The following is an 18,546-nucleotide window of genomic DNA, read 5'->3' as shown; positions in this document are numbered from 1 at the left end:
TACCCAGAGGAAAAGCCTGGGATTTGGAGTTATAAACCTCGTGAGCTGGGGTGAAGCATTTCTCCTGCTGAATCCTTGGTTGCTTTATCTGTAGAATGGATGGGATGCCAGCACTTTCCTAGATCCTTAGAGAACGGATAGGAATGGTGATTTGTTAACTGAGAAGTACCATGCTTGCTAGGCCTCAGGCCTGCTTCCACCTTCCCTACGAATACCTGCCACAGATGCTGTTTCATGAGGTGGGAGTGGAGTATTCCAGGCAGCAGCCTGGCCCCCAGCAGACCCTGGGGTCCCTCCTGGATGTGGGGTCTGACATTATCAAGAGACACAGGAGCCACAGAACCAAGGAGCTGGACTCCTGGCTGGGTGTCTTGGCTCCACTGTTTAACCAGCTGGTCAACTGACTCAGAGAGACAGAATCGGCTCAGCCAAGTTGGGAACAGAGCTCTTTCCCAGGGCAGAAGGACTGCAAGAATTTTCCTGTCTTGAGCAGGGCACTGTAGTAAATAACAGAGCTTTACAGTTTATAAAGAACCCTCATCACCAAGGTCTCACTGGATCCTCAGAGAACACCAGTCAGAGGGAGACTATCACTTGTTCTTGGTGGGACTCAAACACACGTGATAACTTTAAGATGAGCTATTGACTGGCCTTTCGTCTCTGGCCTGGTTCTTTGTTCCATCTCCTCCCAGGGCCTCCCTGTTTCCTCCTCTGGGTGTCCAGATCTCTGTTTATTCTCCTTTGCCTTGACCTTACCCCTTCAATTGGAGCTTACTGTTCAGAGAAGAATGGTCTGCATCTGGTAGCTACCCCCTTTTTGGAGAGAGTGTATGGCAGTGTTTTCACCCATGTTTGGCAAGTTCAAGCAGAGTTACCATGCGAAAAATGGGTGATTGAAGAAGACAAAGGCCCCCCCCCTTTTTTTTTTGCTCCCTTCCATTCCTAACTGTCCTAAAAAGCACCGTTCATTTTTATTTCTTTCATAACCTTACCCTTGTTTACTGTGCTTTTCCTAATAACTGACTCCTCACCCTAACATCTTTTTTTGTCTTTAGCTGAAGATGGTATTTAGGGTGACAACTTCAGTCATTTGGGAGAGTTAACTCAGTTTTCCTAGGTATCTCCCACGTATTCAGGAGGTGTACACGTGCACGTGTGCTAAGTTGCTCCAGTCATGTCCAACTCTGTGCGACTCCAGGGACTCTAGCCTGCCGGGCTCCTCTGTCCATGGGATTCTCCAGGCAAGAATCCTGGAGTGGGTTACCATGCCCTCCTCCAGGAGATCTTCCCAACCCAGTAATCAAACTTGTGCCTTTTACATCTCCTGCATCGGCTGTCAGGTTCTTTACAACTAGCACCACCTGGGGAGCCCATACAGAAGGTATACATGTTATTAAATTTTTGTTTATCTCCTGTTAATCTTTTTTTATTATAGGAGTATCTTTGTCAAGAACCTAGAAGGATAGAGGAAATATTATTTTTTCCTTCCCCACAATAACATCTTGCAACAATCTAAACGGAGAATCCCCTGATACCAGGAAGCAATGGTTCTACTTTTTGAGTAGTCTTTTTAGTTTTAGAATCATTTAAGATGAAATGTTTGATGCTTTTGAACTGTGGTGTTGGAGAAGACTCTTGAGAGTCCCTTGGACTGTAAGGAGATCAAACTAGTCCATTCTAAAGGAGATCAGCCCTGGGATTTCTTTGGAAGAAATGATGCTAAAGCTGAAACTCCAGTACTTTGGCCACCTCATGTGAAGAGTTGACTCATTGGAAAAGACCCTGACGCTGGGAGGGATTGGGGGCAGGAGGAGAAGGGGACGACAGAGGATGAGATGGCTGGATGGCATCACCGACTCGATGGACGTGAGTTTGGGTGAACTCCGGGAGTTGGTGATGGACAGGGAGACCTGTCGTGCTGCAATTCATGAGGTCGCAAAGAGTCGGACACGACTGAGAGACTGAACTGAACTGAAGATGAAATGTTTAAGTTTAAATGTTTGAGTGAGAATTCTTAATTCATGACGTCTAGACATGACTTTACAGCTCTCAAATGCCTTTCATATTATTTTTTCATATGATCTTCACAAAGCTGTGGGTTAGGACAGGGGTTAATAAGTGAGGAAACTAATTAATAGATGAGGAAACTGAGGCTTTAAGATCTACTAGAAACTACAGAGCCAGGTTCCAAACCCAGATCCTCTGGGATCTTCCCATTCTGTACTTCAGAATGAAGACAAACTGAAATCTGTTCACTGACCCAAGAACCTACCTGTGGTTCTCTGCTCAGTGCCCCCTGCCAAATTACATAAACCATGCCTTCTTCCCAGTTTCATGAATCACCAATAACAAAGACAGTCACCAGGTTTCTCAAAAAACTAAAAATAGACTACCATATGACCTAGCAATTTCACTTTTGGCTACATATCTGAAAACAACAAACACACTAAGTTGAAAAGATACACGCACCACAATGTTTGTAGCAGTGCTATTCACAACAGCCAAGACATGGAAGCAACTCAAGTGTCCATCATCAGATGAATGGATAAAGAAGATATCCTGTTCAGCCACAAAAAGGACAAAATGTTTGCCATTTGCAACAATATGGATGGACTTGGAAGTTACGCTAAGTGAAATAAGTCAGACAGAGAAAGACAAATATCAGTTGATATCCTGTATACGTAGAATCTAAAAAATACAACAAACTAGTTAATATAACAACAACAGCAACAAAAAGCCAGACCCATAGATATAGAGAACAAATTAGTGGTTACCAGTGGTGAGAGGGAGGGCTTCACAGGTGGCACCAGTCATAAAGAACCTGTCTGCCAATGCAGGAGACATAAAAGATGTGGCTTTGATCCTGGGTGGAGGAGATCCCCTGGAGAAGGGCGTAGCAACCCACTCTGGTATTCTTCCCTAGAGAATCTCATGGACAGAGGAGCCTAGCTGGCTATGGTCCATAGGGTTGCAAAGAGTCGGACACGACTGAAATGACTTGACGCCTGCATGCACGCAGTGGCGAGAAGGAAGGGGAGAGAGGCAAAACAGGGGTAGGAAATTAAGAGGTACAAACTATTATGCATAAAATAAACTACAAGGATATATTGTACAATATAGGGAATATAGGGCTTCCCTACTAGCTCAGACAGTAAAGCGTCTGCCTGCAATGCAGGAGACCTGGGTTCGAGCCCTGGGTCAGGAAGATCCCCCGGAGAAGGCGATGGCACCCCACTCCAGTACCCTTGCCTGGAAAAGCCCATGGATGGAGGAGCCTGGTAGGTTACAGTCCATGGGGTCACAAAGAGTCGGATACGACTGAGCGACTTCACTTTCACATGGAATATAGTCTGTATTCTATAACTATAAATAGAGTATAACCTTTAAAAATTATAAATCACTACACTGTGCAACTATAATTAATGTTGTACATCAACTGTACTTCAACTGTACAAAAGTAAAAAGTTACTTTTTTAATTAAAAAAGAAGACAGTTGCCAGGAAAACTCTATTGTCCAGCATGACTTGTCTCAAGCTGGGCCCTGATAACTCACCTTGCATTTGGAGGAAACATCTTGGTGGAAAAGCACTGCTTGCCACCCTGGTGAGCAATCTGCTTCTCTGAATTGTTCTTTGGGCTTCTCTGGCCTCTTGTTGAGTGCTTCTGATATTCTGATGTTCTGCCCAGTTTATGTCACATCATCCAAAATTCCTCAGAGAAAAACAAACATATAGTCAAATATTTACCAGAGAAATGACAGTATGTGGTGGCCTCCTTCCTTGTTTGGGAACACTACTGGCTATTCTTTGGCTCTTCCACCCTTCCCATGCTTTCTCATTCAAAATCAGGAACTTCCTTCCTATTTTCTCTTTCTGAGACTCCTGCAATCTTTTTTAGTACCTGCTGGCTGTGGGCACTGGATCCTTGAGATACTGAAGCTTTGTTCAGCAGCTGAGGCCTCTTTAGCTAGCTGTAAAAATTATTACAGGCAATAAAGTAGGACTCTGCCTACTCTGCCTCAAGGCAATAAACTAGGAAATTAGGACCACTGCCTTCAAGATTCTCTCTGGAAACAAGACCATTTGCTGGGAGGAGGGGCTAGAGACAAATTCAAAACAGAACCCTACTCCTGTAGCAGAACCAGGGCTAGCTGTCCACCAGGAATTCCTACTCCCTTGCCATAAAGTGAAGCTGCTGCTGGCAAGGACCTTCCCAACCCAGGGGCATATTTCCCAGCCCACCCAGCATCTAGGAACAAACACGGGACCAAGGCTACCAGTGGACTGTGAGAAGTGATGTGCATTACTTCTGGGCTAAGACAGTTAAGAAGCAAGTGTGTCTTTCTACCCTCTCCTTCCCCATCTGCTGGTTTAGGATTCAAAGGCCTGAAAGGAATGGGAGGGAAGGAGCCTAGGTCCCTGAATCACCATGTAGAGGAAACTGTCCTCTATACCAGGGGTCCCCAACGCCTGAGTCACAGACCGGTACTGGGCCATGGCCTGTTAGGACCCCGGCCACACAGCAGGAGGTGAGCACCAGGCAAGCAAGCAAAGCTTCACCTGTATTTACAGGCACTCCCCATCACCGGCATTACTGCCTGAGCTCCATCTCCTGTCAGATGAGCAGTGGCATCTGATTCTCATAGTAGTGCAAACCCTACTGTGAACTGGACATGTGAGGGATCTAGGTTGTGCACTCCTTGTGAGACCTGAATACCTAGTGATCTGAGGTGGAGCTGAGGTGGTAATGCTAGCACTAGGGAGTGGCTGCAAATACAGATTATCATTAGACAGGCTTGACTGCACAGAGACCACAATAAATCAATTGCTTGCAGACTCATATCAAAACATCAGACAGTGGCAATAATCCAACTTATTTTAGTTTGTGCATGGCCCACTCATTATTCTATTTACCACTCCCATCCATGCCTCTTTCCTGCACTGAACACTTGTCTCAGTCACAGTTTTGGTAAGCCTGCAAGCTGCTGCTGCTAAGTCGCTTCAGTCGTGTCCGACTCTGTGAGACCCCATAGACGGGAGCTCACCAGGCTCCCCATCCCCGGGATTCTCCAGGCAAGAACACTGGAGTGGGTTGCCATTTCCTTCTCCAATGCATGAAAGTGAAAAGTGAAAGTGAAGCCGCTCAGTCGTGTCTGACTGTTCATGACCCCATGGACTGCAACCTACCAGGCTCCTCCGTCCATGGGATTTTCCAGGCAAGAGTACTGGAGTGGGTTTCCATTGCCTTCTCTGAAGCCTGCAAGCTAACCCTAGCCAAAATGAGGAAAAAACAAATGTTGCTAGAGAGCTTGGGGAAAAACCCAATGATGAGACAGCAGAAGCCTTTAAGACTGCAAACAAAAAGAAAACTGTATTTAATAGAAAATACCGAGTCCAACTTAAATTATGGGTTTGTTGCAACAGGTGATTCACATTCTCCAACCCTGCTTTGTATAATATGTGGTGACTGGCTACACAACAAAGCCCTGAAACCTTCAAAACTATTCCACATGGAGACCAAGCACCCTGCATTAAAAGACAAGACTTTGGAGTCTTTTAAAAGAAAAAAAAAAAAAAACCATGAACATGAAGAACAGAAACAATTATTGAAGGCGATCACTTCGTCCAATGTGTCTGCACTGAGAGCATGATTCTTAGTGGCTAACCTCATTGGTAAAGCTAAGAAGCACTTTACTCTTGCTAAAAAGTTCATCATGCCTGCTGCTAAGGACATTTGTCATGAACTTTTAGGAGAGGCTTCAGTTCAAATGGTGGCACATGTTCCTCTTTCACAACTGGCACCATAACTAGATGAATTGATGAAACAGCAGGGGATGTTGAGGCTCAATTGTTAGAAAGGATTAATGAGTTACTGTGGCATACAGTACTGACACTGACGAGTCTACCAATGTTGACATCAAGGCAACAGTGCTTGTTTTGAGGGTGTGCTTGAGGCTATATTATGTGCACTTCTGTTGCTGACCAACACCACAGCTGCAGAACTATTCAAGTCTTTGAGTGATTCAGTTCAGTTCAGTTACTCAGTCATGTCTGACTCTTTGCAACCCCATGGACTGCAGCATGCCAGACCTCCCTGTCCATCACCAACTGCTGGAGTTTACTCAGACTCATGTCCATTGAGTCCGTGATGCCATCCAACCATCTCATCCTCTGTTGTCCCCTTCTCCTCCCACCTTCAATCTTTCCCAGGATCAGAGTCTTTCCCAATGAGTCAGTACTTCACATCAGGTGGCCAAAGTATTGGAGTTTCAGCTTCAGCATGAGTCCTTCCAATGAATATTCAGGACTGATTTCCTTTAGGATTGACTGGTTGGATCACCTTGCAGTCCAAAGGACTCTCAAGAGTCTTCTCCAACACCACAGTTCAAAAGCATCAATTCTTCAGCACTGAGGTTTCCTTATAGTCCAACTCTCACATCCATACATGACTACTGGAAAAACCATAGCCTTGACTAGATGCACCTTTGTCAGCAAAGTAATGTCTCTGCTTTTTAATATGCTGTCTAGGTTGGTCATAACTTTTCTTCCAAGGAACAAGTGTCTTTTAATTTTATGGTGGCAGTCACCATCTGCAGTGATTTTGGAGCCCCCAAAACTAAAGTCTGTCACTGTTTTCACTATTTCTCCATCTATTTGCCATGAGGTGATGGGACCAGATGCCATGATCTTAGTTTTCTTAATGTTGAGCTTTAAGCCAACCTTTTCACTCTCCTCTTTCACTTTCATCAAGAGGCTCTTTAGTACTTCTTCGCTTTCTGCCATAAGGGGGTGTCATCTACATATCTGAGGTTATTGATATTTCTCCCAGCAATCATCCAGCCCAGCGTTTCTCATGATATACTCTGCATACAAGTTAAATAAGCAGGGTGACAATATACAGCCTTGACATACTCCTTTTCCTATTTGGAAACAGTCTGTTGTTCCATGTCCAGTTCTAATGGTTGCTTCCTGATCTGCATACAGATTTCTCAAGAGGCAGGTCAGGTGGTCTGGTATTCCCATCTTTTTCACAGTTTGTGGTGATCCACACAGTCAAAGGCTTTGGCATAGTCAATAAAGCATAAGTAGATGTTTTTCTGGAACTCTCTTGCTTTTTTGATGATCCAACGGAAGTTGACAATTTGATCTCTGGTTCTTCTGTCTTTTCTAAAACCAGCTTGAACATCTGGAAGTTCACGGTTCATGTACTGTTGAAGCCTGGCTTGGAGAATTTTGAGCATTATTTGGATGATTACATATCAGGAAAACTGTATTGGTCATTTTGTGTTGTTATATGCACAGATGAAGTAGCTGCCATGACTAGATGACTTTCTGGTTTCACGTCTAAGGTCAATTCTGAATATGAATCTATGCACTGTGTCATCCATAGAGAAATACTGGCTAGCTGAAAAAAGTCACCTGAATTTAACAATGCTTTGCAGGATGTGATTAAAATTATCAACTACATTAAAGTCAGTCAGTTCAGTCAGTTCAGTCGCTCGGTCGTGTCCAACTTTTTGAGACCCCATGAATCGCAGCACGCCAGGCTTCCCTGTCCATCACCAACTCCCGGAGTGCACTCAGACTCATGTCCATCGAGTCAGTGATGCCATCCAGCCATCTCATCCTCTGTCGTCCCCTTCTCCTCCTGCCCCCAATCCATCCCAGCATCAGAGTCTTTTCCAATGAGTCAACTCTTCGCATGAGGTGGCCAAAGTATTGGAGTTTCAGCTTCAACATCAGTCCTTCCAATGAACACCCAGGACTGATCTCCTTTAGGATGGACTGGTTGGCTCTCCTTGCGATCCATGGGACTCTCAAGAGTCTTCTCCAACACCACAGTTCTAAAACATCAATTCTTCGGCGCTCAGCTTTCTTTATAGTCCAACTCTCACATCCATACATGACTACTGGAAAAACCATAGCCTTGCCTAGATGGACCTTTGTTGACAAAGTAATGTCTCTGCTTTTTAATATGCTATCTAGGTTGGTCCAAGGTTACTTCCAAGGAGTAAGCATCTTTTAATTTCATGGCTGCAATCACCAACTGCAGTGATTTTGGAGCCCCAAAAAATAAAGCCTGACACTGTTTCCATTGTTTCCCCATCTATTTGCCATAAAGTGATGGGACCAGATGCCATGATCTTTGTTTTCTGAATGTTGACTTTTAAGCCAGGTTTTTCACTCTCCTCTTTCACTTTCATCAAGAGGCTCTTTAGTTCCTCTTCACTTTATGCCATAAGGGTGGTGTCATCTGCATATCTGAGGTTATTGATATTTCTCCCGGCAATCTTGATTCCAGCTTTGCTTCTTCCAGCCCAGCATTTCTCATGATATACTCTGCATATAAGTTAAATAAGCAGGGTGACAATATACAGCCTTGACATACTTCTTTTCCTATTTGGAACCAGTCTGTTGTTCCATGTCCAGTTCAAACTGTTGCTTCCTGACCTGCATACAAATTTCTCAAGAGGCAGGTCAGGTGGTCTGGTATTCCCATCTCTTTCAGAATTTTCCATAGTTTATTGTGATCCACACAGTCAAAGGCTTTGGCATAGTCAATAAAGTAGAAATAGATGTTTTTCTGGAACTCTCTTGCTTTTTCGATTACATGCCCTTAACTCAGGTCTCTTCATGCAGCTCTATGAGGAGATGGACGCAAAGCATCCATTTGAACTCAAAGCATCTCATCTCATAAGAGAAGGCTTATGTGGAGAGATGAGATGACTTTCTAAAGGTAGGTTGCTGGCCAGAGTTTTTGAGTTATGAGAGCAGTTCTAGAGATTTCTTTTAGAAAAACAGTCACCATTGGCAGCATATTTCAGTGACACAGAATGAGTCGATAAACCTGTTCAACCTGTTTGAGGAACTCAGTCCATCATCTCAGGAGAGAAAAACAACTGTGTTCAGCTGGCAGATAAAGTAGCTACATTGAAAGCCAAATTGGAATTATGAGGGTGATGAGTGAACATCAGGATTGTTGACATGTTTCAAACATTAGCAGAGATTTTGAAAGAGACTGAGCCAGGGTCTTCTTTCTCCAAGCTGATGCATGATCACCTATCTCAACATTCAAAAGAATTTAAACATTACTTCCCAACCACAAAAGCCCCCCAAACTGGGAAGGAATGGATCCATGACCCATTTGTGAATAAGCCAGCTGAATAGACCTTGTTTATGCTATAAGAGGATCAATGGCTTGAGACGGCAAATGACAGTGGCCTTAAAAGTATGTTTGAGACAACTTGAAATCTCCATCTATTGTGGATTAAAGTCGAGGAGGAATGTCCTGAGATTGCTGCAAAAGCACCGGAGAGCCTGCTTCCATTTTCAATACCTCATCTTTGTGAAGCAGGCTTTTCTGCAGTGACAGCAATGAAAATGAGATTATGGAGTAGACTGGACATAAATATCACACTTCGGGTGTCACTGTCTCCCATCACCCCCAGATAGAACCATATAGTTGCAGAAAAACAAGCTCAGGGCTCCCACGGATTCTGCATTATGATGAGTTGTATAATTATTTCATTATATATCACCAAATAATAATAGAAATAAGGTACACAATAAATGTAATGGGTTTGAATCACCCCAACACCATCCCCTTCCACGGTCCATGGAAAAATTGTCTCCCATGAAACTAGTCCCTGGTACAAAAAAGGCTGGGGACTATTGCTCTACACCTGTCCGTGAGCAGGAAATAAAGGTCTATTATAATAAATCAGTTGAGAGCTGGCCTATTTGTTACAGCAGCTAGTGTTGCCCTAGCTAACACAGCACAGAATGTGGAGGACTTGTAAACATCATGTGATCCAAGTTCTTGATTTTAAGGATAAGAAGACATGGGCTTAAGGAAGGGAAGTACGCTAACAGGACTGGCCAAGCCTCAGTAAGTCTGCTGTGCCCACAGAGCTGTGCCAAGGGTGTGAGCATTCATGCTGGTGCTGTGAGATTCTGTGCCCCAGACCACTGCTCATTGAACCAAGGGTGAGCACCTGACCCAACAACAGCCAGTCATAAACCACATCAATGTCATCTATGATGGGCATTCTGTCCAGCAGGTCATCACTTTCAGGAGTCTGACCTTGAGACACAAAACAAGAGCCCAGCACTGGTCAGTGGGACCAAGAACCAAATGACACCCAGAGAGATGCAGGAAGCCAAGGAGTGAGCATATTCTGATCACGGCAGATCATGGCTCTTGCTCCTAAGAAGTATTAAGATCTCCCAGCATGGCCTATAGATTTTAAACGGCCACCCTGTTTCCATGATGACCTTCCAGAGCCAAATGGGAACTAGACCAGAGGTGTCCTTGTTGTCCACTCACTGCATCTGTTGGCTCCCAGGCCAGTTAATGGCACCTTCACACTCTCATCACCCACAAATTGTGGCTCCTCCCCTTCTCTCACCTCACTCATTCTGCCTCCTGGCTCTTATCCATCCCTTCACTTTTGTCAGAGGGCTCATTCCTCTTTTCCCTTCTGCCAGCTTGGAGATCCACTCGAGTTGCCTTTAATTAAAGGGGTTTCCAGTTACTCCCCTGAAAGAGGTAGGGCCCAACCAGGGAAGATGATGGAAACTGAAGTACTCTTGGGCAAGGTTCCTTCCCTTCCTGCCAAGTGGTCTCTCTTGATCGTGTCTCTCTCCTTTCTGGCCTTTTCTTTAATCTTTCTTCTCTCCGGCTTAGTCCCTTTTGCTTCTTAGGGTTTCTTGGGGCTCTCTTGGGGCTTCAACTCACCACCATCCTGATTCTAGTTCCTGGTATCCTTTCAACCTCTATCTCCGGCTCCTTCCCTAGACCTGCTAAGAGAAAAGCTCTTCTGTTTATCTTCCGCTCAGTGCGTCACAGCCAGTCTATGCCCTCCTGTCTTCGGCTCAATCCTACACCCCTTGTATCAGTTTCCTCAGTTCAGTTCAGTTCAGTCACTCAGTCGTGTCCGACTCTTTGTGACCCCATGAATCACAGCACTCCAGGCCTCCCTGTCCATCACCAACTCCCGGAGTTCACTCAGACTCACGTCCATCAAGTCAGTGATGCCATCCAGCCATCTCATCCTCTGTCGTCCCCTTCTCCTCCTGCCCCCAATCCCTCCCAGCATTAGAGTCTTTTCCAATGAGTCAACTCTTCGCATGAGGTGGCCAAAGTACTGGAGTTTCAGCTTTAGCATCATTCCTTCCAAAGATCACCCAGGGCTGATCTCCTTCAGAATGGACTGGTTGGATCTCCTTGCAGTCCAAGGGACTCTCAAGAGTCTTCTCCAACACCACAGTTCTAAAACATCAATTCTTCGGCGCTCAGCCTTCTTCACAGTCCAACTGTCACATCCATACATGACCACTGGAAAAACCATAGCCTTGACTAGATGGACCTTTGTTGGCAAAGTAATGTCTCTGCTTTTGAATATGCTATCTAGGTTGGTCATAACTTTCCTTCCAAGGAGTAAGTGTCTTTTAATTTCATGGCTGCAGTCATCATCTGCAGTGATTTTGGAGCCCCCCAAAATAAAGTCTGACACTGTTTCCACTGTTTCCCCATCTATTTCCCATGAAGTGATGGGACCAGATGCCATGATCTTCATTTTCTGAATGTTGAGCTTTAAGCCAACTTTTTCACTCTCCTCTTTCACTTTCATCAAGAGGCTTTTGAGTTCCTCTTCACTTTCTGCCATAAAGGCGGTATCATCAGTTTCCTAGGGCCCCCCAAAACAAAATCCAAAAACCAGAACTCTTATTTTCTCACAGTTGCAGAAGGCGGAAATCCAAGATGAAAGTTTCAGCAGCTGTGCTTTCTCCTGAGGTCTCTCCTTGGCTTGCAGAGAGCTGCCCTCTCCCTCTGTCCTCACGTGTCCTTTCCTCTGTGCGCCTGCATCCTAGCGTCTCTATGTCTTTAGCTCCTTTTCTAAAGGAGACACCAGTCAGATTGCATCAGGCCCACCTCTTACATGTCCCATCTCCCAATAAAGTCACATTCTACAAAGCTGGATGCTAGGGCTTCAACATATGAACTTGGGGCAGGGGGACAATTCAGTCCATAAACAGCCCTGGTCTAATCAGTTCTGATGGAGCAGAAGGGGGTCCTGGAAGCACTGAATAGGCACCCTAACTGACAATTCAGACCACCTGTGTTTACCCACTTGCTCCCTCTACTCAAGCCTAGAATGACACCTCTGACCTCTGCTTATCACCATTGCTTGTTTATCAAGTCCTACCTTAAGCATGAGCTTCCCAAGTGGCTCAGTGGTAAAGAATCTGCCTTCAATGCAGGAGATGTAAGCTCGATCCCTGGGTCAGGAAGATCTTCTGGAGAAGGAAATGGCAACCCACTCCAGTATTCTTGCTCGGAGAATTCCATGGACAGAGGAGCCTGGTGGGCTACAGTAAATGGGGTCACTCAAGAGTTGGACATGACTGAGTGATGAAACCTCAAACATAATATCTGGCATAATATTCTGATGACTGTGGCATAATCTTGTTTCTCTTGGCTTGGTCGACGTCTCTTTTATGGCATGTATTTATGTCTTCTTTATTTGTCCATTTAGCACATATTTATGGAGAAGCAACCTGAGGCCGTGGTTCAGAGTGTGGACTTTGAGGACAACTCAACAATTCATCAGCTGTAATTTTGGCCACGTTACATTGTAATCCCCTCTGATCCCCAGTATTATCTGAGACAAGCTGCCCCTACTCTATGACAGATGAGGTTGAAGTGAACTAACAAAATGCTCAGGAGGGTGCCTGACATGCAACAAGCCCTCAATGAACATGAGTGATTAGAGGCTGTGCCCAGACTGGGATGTGGAGCATATGGTCATGTCCAAGATCTCAGATCCTCAGTTAGATCACAGTGGCTTGGAAGCTATGACTTGATCCAATTCAACATGACATCTGGGATATAGGGGAGGCCTCATAAAGGCTTGTTTCCTGAAATTGGGTCATTTGTAGTCATATGGATGGAAGTAGAGTCTGTCATACAGAGTGAAATAAGTCAGGAAGAGAAAAACAAGTATCATATGTTAATACTCTTATGTGAAAAATGGTACAGATGGACCTATTTGCAGGACGGAATAGAGACCCAGACATAAAGAGAGACATGTGGACACAGGGGAGAAAGGGGGTGGGGTGGGTGGGACAAATTGGGAGAGTAGCATTGACATATGTACATTACTGTATATAAAATAGATAACTAGTGGGAAGCTGCTGTATAGCACAGGGAGCTCAGCTCAGTGTTTTGTGATGACCTACAGCGGTGGAGAAGGCAATGGCACCCTACTCCAGTACTCTTGCCTGGGAAATCCCATGGACGGAGGAGCCTGGTAGGCTACAGTCCATGGGGTCACTAAGAGTTGGACACGACTGAGGGACTTCACTTTCACTTTTCACTTTCATGTGCTGGAGAAGGCAATGGCAACGCACTCCAGTGTTCTTGCCTGGAGAATCCCAGGGACGGGAGCCTGGTGGGCTGCCATCTATGGGGTCACACAGAGTTGGACACAACTGTCGTGACTTAGCAGCAGCAGCAGCAGAGGGGTGAGGTGGGGGGATGGGAGGGAGGTCCAAGAGGGACATATAGCTGATATACTTTGTTTTATAGCAGAAACTAACACAACATCATAAAGCAATTGTGTGCATGTCAAGTCGCTTTTAGTTGTGTCCAACTCTGTGTGATCCTATGAACTGTAGCCCACCAGGCTCCTCTGTCCATGGGATTCTCCAGGCAAGAATACTGGAGTGGGTTGCCAAGTCCTCCTCTAGGGGATCTTCCTGACCGAGGGATCAAACCAGTGTCTCTTATGTCTCCTGCATTGGCAGGCGGGTTCTTTACCACTAGCGCCACATGCTAACATATTTCCCTTTATCAAATTTATATGAGGATATATTTTCCAAAAATAATGGATCTTTCCGATCCAGGGATCAAACCTCTTGTCTCTTAAGTCTCCTTCATTGGCAGCTGGGTTCTTTATTATTGGCGCCACCTGGGAAGCCCTGTAAAGCAATTACACTCCAATTAAAAAAAAAATGGAATATCCTCCGTTAGAAAATCCAATAAATAAATAAATGTTTGTTCTCAAAATTTTAAATGATAAAAGAAAAATAAAAAGACAGAAACACAAGGATCAGTAAAATGTAACTCTCTTACTGGACACCTGGAAACAAAGAAACCTTGTAAATGTGTTTCCTCTGAAACCAGGCCCTCTCTTTCCCAGAAGAAGCAGTGCATCCATGCCATACCGTTCAGAGAAAGGAATTGCAAAGCTCTTTATCAGGCACATGCAGATGCTGTCTCTTCTGGGAGTGCCACCTGCTAGGTGCTTCCTGGCTCCATTGCCCAGGCTTCAGATGGATATTTACATTCTTGGATTCGCATGGTGGTATCCCTCACAATTCTATAACTGCTCTCTCCACAGCATCAAGGAAGAGTCACTACTGAATTGCCACCAACTGTCCTGGGGATTTGGGAATGCAACCACAATAAAGTGGGAGGAAGGCTTCAGCATAATTTCATCCTCAGTAATAAGGACCCATTTCTAAGCAACCACCATGCTCTAGACATGGCCCCTTTGAACCTGGAGATAACCCTGTGTGATATATGTTTCACTCCCCCCACCTCCATACTTTCTCATTTTAGTATTGAATCTAAATGGAGAACTCAACATATATCTGTGGAACATTTCAACATTTGATTTACCTCTACCATTCTAACCTCTGCAAGACTTTGGAAGATTGCTTCTTTAAAAAAAAAATTATTTATTTGGCTGCACTGGTCTCAATTGTGACACATGGGACCTTTGATGTTCAGTTGAGGCACGTGGCATCTTTCAGTTGCGGCATGTGTGATCTGGTTCCCTGAGTAGGGATAGAATCCAGGTCCCTGCATTGGGAGCATGGAGTCTTAGCCACTGGACCACCAGGGAAGTCCCTGAACATTGCTCACTCTATCCAATGTACACAAATTTCTTTTTGAAACTGTGGAGCATTTGAATACTTTTGATGAGTTCATCCAGGTTATTGACAAAAAACATTGAATAGAACAGAGCCCCCCCACTACAGACCTCTTTCCAGGAGCTATGTTTAACAGTGCTGCAGTTGGCAGAATGTGAGAAAAGAAATGACCAACTACACCAGAACCCAGGAGAGGAAGACACACTTTGCTTGAGGCCTGTGTTTGGGAGGGTCCAGAGTTCTGGAGACACAACAGAAGGAAACTCAGCAGGGCACCACAAAAGCCATGCTTGTTTCCAGAGTGTTGGAAGGTTATTACAGGACAGCATTTATTTATAAACATATGACTTAATTATTTAATTAAAAAACAAAGAATATAAAGATATCTGGAAGACCTAGTGCAATTTCTTCCTCAAGCAATATTGATGGCTTTCTGGAACGGGTATGACCCTTGACTAGGGACAATATTTCTTAAAACTTTGGAGAATGAAACTATTTTATACTCTGGTCCTATCCCTTCTCTGGCTCCCCCTGCTGGCAGAAGAAAGACAAACTCCTTCAGTTCAGTTCAGTTCAGTCACTCAGTCGTGTCCGACTTTTTGTGACCCCATGAATCACAGCACGCCAGGCCTCCCTGTCCATTACCAACTCCCGGAGTTCACTCAGACTCATGTCCATCAAGTCAGTGATGCCATCCAGCCATCTCATCCTCTGTCGTCCCCTTCTCCTCCTGCCCCCAATCCCTCCCAGCATCAGAGTCTTTTCCAATGAGTCAACTCTTCGCATGAGGTGGCCAAAGTACTGGAGTTTCAGCTTTAGCATCATTCCTTCCAAAGAAATCCCAGGGCTGATCTCCTTCAGAATGGACTGGTTGGATCTCCTTGCAGTCCAAGGGACTCTCAAGAGTCTTCTCCAACACCACAGTTCAAAAGCCTCAATTCTTCGGCGCTCAGCCTTCTTCACAGTCCAACTCTCACATCCGTACATGACCACTGGAAAAACCATAGCCTTGACTAGACAGACCTTTGTTGGCAAATGTCTCTGCTTTTGAATATGCTATCTAGGTTGGTCATAACTTTCCTTCCAAGGAGTAAGCGTCTTTTAATTTCATGGCTGCAGTCACCATCTGCAGTGATTTTGGAGCCCCAAAAAATAAAGTCTGATACTGTTTCCACTGTTTCCCCATCTATTTCCCATGAAGTGATGGGACCAGATGCCATGATCTTCGTTTTCTGAATGTTGAGTTTTAAGCCAACTTTCTCACTCTCCTCTTTCACCTTCATCAAGAGGCTTTTTAGTTCCTCTTCACTTTCTGCCATAAGGGTGGTGTCATCTGCATATCTGAGGTTATTGATATTTCTCCCGGCAATCTTGATTCCAGTTTGTGTTTCTTCCAGCCCAGCATTTCTCATGATATACTCTGCATATAAGTTAAATAAGCAGGGTGACAATATACAGCCTTGACATACTCCTTTTCCTATTTGGAACCAGTCTGTTGTTCCATGTCTAGTTCTAACTGTTGCTTCCTGACCTGCATACAAATTTCTCAAGAGGCAGGTCAGGTGACCTGGCTCTAATTTATATTCTCAGACTAGACTCAACTCTGGAAAAGTCCACAAGACAGGACTGATCTCTCCAGTGCCACCCGACCCCTCTCCTTACCCATCTATCCAGGTTACAGAATGTACAAAGTAGCCTGTGTACTAGGAAGTATGGTGGTCCCTGATGGTAGATGCCCTAGAGATGCACTCTGCCCTCTTCCCAGGTTGGCCAAGATCCTGGCCTAAGGACAGGGGAGGGTAAACCCTGGGGAGGGTTTCAGTGCTTTGCTGTTGATCACAGGTGGAGTGCAGACAAAGAGGGAAGCGATTGCTGCAGCAGGAGGCAGGCTGGACAAACTGCTGGGATGGGACTGCCCAGGCACAGGGAGGAGCAGCAGATTAGACCCCAGAGTGGGGGGCTCATTTTAATCGTAGGCCAATCATGCCCAGGCAAGGTGGACCTGGCCTGAAACACCCACCTGAAAGATTCTGTGACTTTGAGCAAGTCCTTTCCTACTCTGGGTTGCAGTCACCCTCTCTGTAAAATGAGGATATTAGAGGTGGTCTCTTGTTTCCTACCTGACCTAGCTCAGGTGTCACCTCTGTGACACTTTCTCTGATCAACTCACTGACCCTACTGCTTCAGGCATACTCGCATACTGGAGCACTTGGTGATCATCTGTATTTATTTCTATTCTCCCCTCCAAACCAAAGGTGCCTTATCCCAGCATTCTGACTCATTTGAATTATTGCTAAGTTACGCTAAGTTGCTTCAGTCATATCCGACTCTGTGAGACACCATAGACGGCAGCCCACCAGGCTTCCCCATCCCTGGGATTCTCCAGGCAAGAACACTGGAGTTGGTTGCCATTTCCTTCTCCAATGCCTGAAAGTAAAAAGTGAAAGTGAAGTCGCTCAGTCGTGTCCGACTCTTAGCGACCCCATGGACTGCAGCCTACCAGGCTCCTCCGTCCATGGATTTTCCAGGCAAGAGTACTGGAGTGGGGTGCCATTGCTGAACTAAAGAATGAGGAACATTTCTAGGTCTGTAATCCCCGAATTGAACACAAGGTGGCAGTTTGCACAGGTGGCTGCTATACAAACCTTGCATGTTGAAGGAAAAACAGAGAGCAGGGAAGAGGACTCTCCTACAAGACTTATCCTCTGGCTCCTCAGTAGGTATATGCTGTGCTCTCCCCTCCACCTTTAAAGTATCCATCTCAGTCAGCCATGCAGGCTTGAGGTACAGGGGCCAAGCCTGGATTTCACGTTTCCAGGCTTCTCAGCTGGCTGGGCAAGGCTGGTGATCCAGCCCTCACCGCCCTCTCCAGCCTCCTCCGTCAGCAACTGCACCCCTCCTCCACCCCACTCAGCTCTGCAAACTGCGTGAGCTCTCTTCTGCTCCTGACTCTGCCTTGTTCTCTCTGATCTTCATGCCTCAGACACACTGTGCCTTCTCTTCGCTGTCCTCCCAGGCAGCACCTACCGGTTCTTCCAGACCCAGCTGGCTGTTGGTGAGGATTGGACAAAAGGAAACCCTTATGCACTGTTGGTGAGAGTGTAACTTGGTGCGGCCACTGTGGAAAACAATATGGAGCTTCCTCAAAAAACGAAAAACAGAACTACAATATGACCTAGCAATTCCACTCCTGGGAATATATCAAAACCCCAAAAACACTAATTCAAAAAGCCACCCCAAAGTTCAGAGCAGCACTGTTTACAATTGCCAAGACGTGGAAGCAACTTGTGTCCATCAACAGATAAATGGATATGGAAGAAGCAGTATAAAGATGTGTGTGTATGTAATATATAGAAGTATATATATATATATATATAGGCTTCCCAGGTGGCACTAGCAGTAAAGAACCCACCTGCCAATGCAGGAGACTTAAAGATTCAGGTTCCATCCCTGGGTTGGGAAGATTCCCTGGAGGAGGGCATGGCAATCCACTCTAGTATTCTTGCCTGGAGAATCCTATGGACGGAGGAGTCTGATGAGCTACAGTCCATTGGGTTCCAAATAGTTGGACATGACTGAAATGACTTGGCACACATGCACACATATA

At 45.2% G+C, this 18,546-nt stretch overlaps 1 protein-coding gene across 2 annotated transcripts in view; it reads right to left on the bottom strand.

Moving 5' to 3' along the window:
- LOC109563057 (stimulated by retinoic acid gene 6 protein-like) overlaps positions 1-3,703 on the bottom strand; it is a 43,542-nt gene extending 39,839 nt beyond the window's left edge. The window contains exon 1 of one of the 2 annotated variants that reach the window (XM_019966237.2): positions 3,554-3,703. In XM_019966237.2, coding sequence (XP_019821796.2) covers positions 3,554-3,573 — 20 coding nt within the window. In that variant the 5' untranslated portion in view covers positions 3,574-3,703. The remainder of the gene's footprint in view (positions 1-3,553) is intronic. The other variant, XM_070794794.1, reaches the window with a different exon arrangement.
- Between the last annotated feature and the right edge of the window lie 14,843 nt (positions 3,704-18,546).

Source organism: Bos indicus, chromosome 8 (assembly GCF_029378745.1).
Source record: "Bos indicus isolate NIAB-ARS_2022 breed Sahiwal x Tharparkar chromosome 8, NIAB-ARS_B.indTharparkar_mat_pri_1.0, whole genome shotgun sequence".
NCBI lineage: Eukaryota > Metazoa > Chordata > Mammalia > Artiodactyla > Bovidae > Bos > Bos indicus.
Note: the sequence above shows the minus strand (reverse complement) of the source record. Positions and strands in the feature narration are given on the sequence as shown.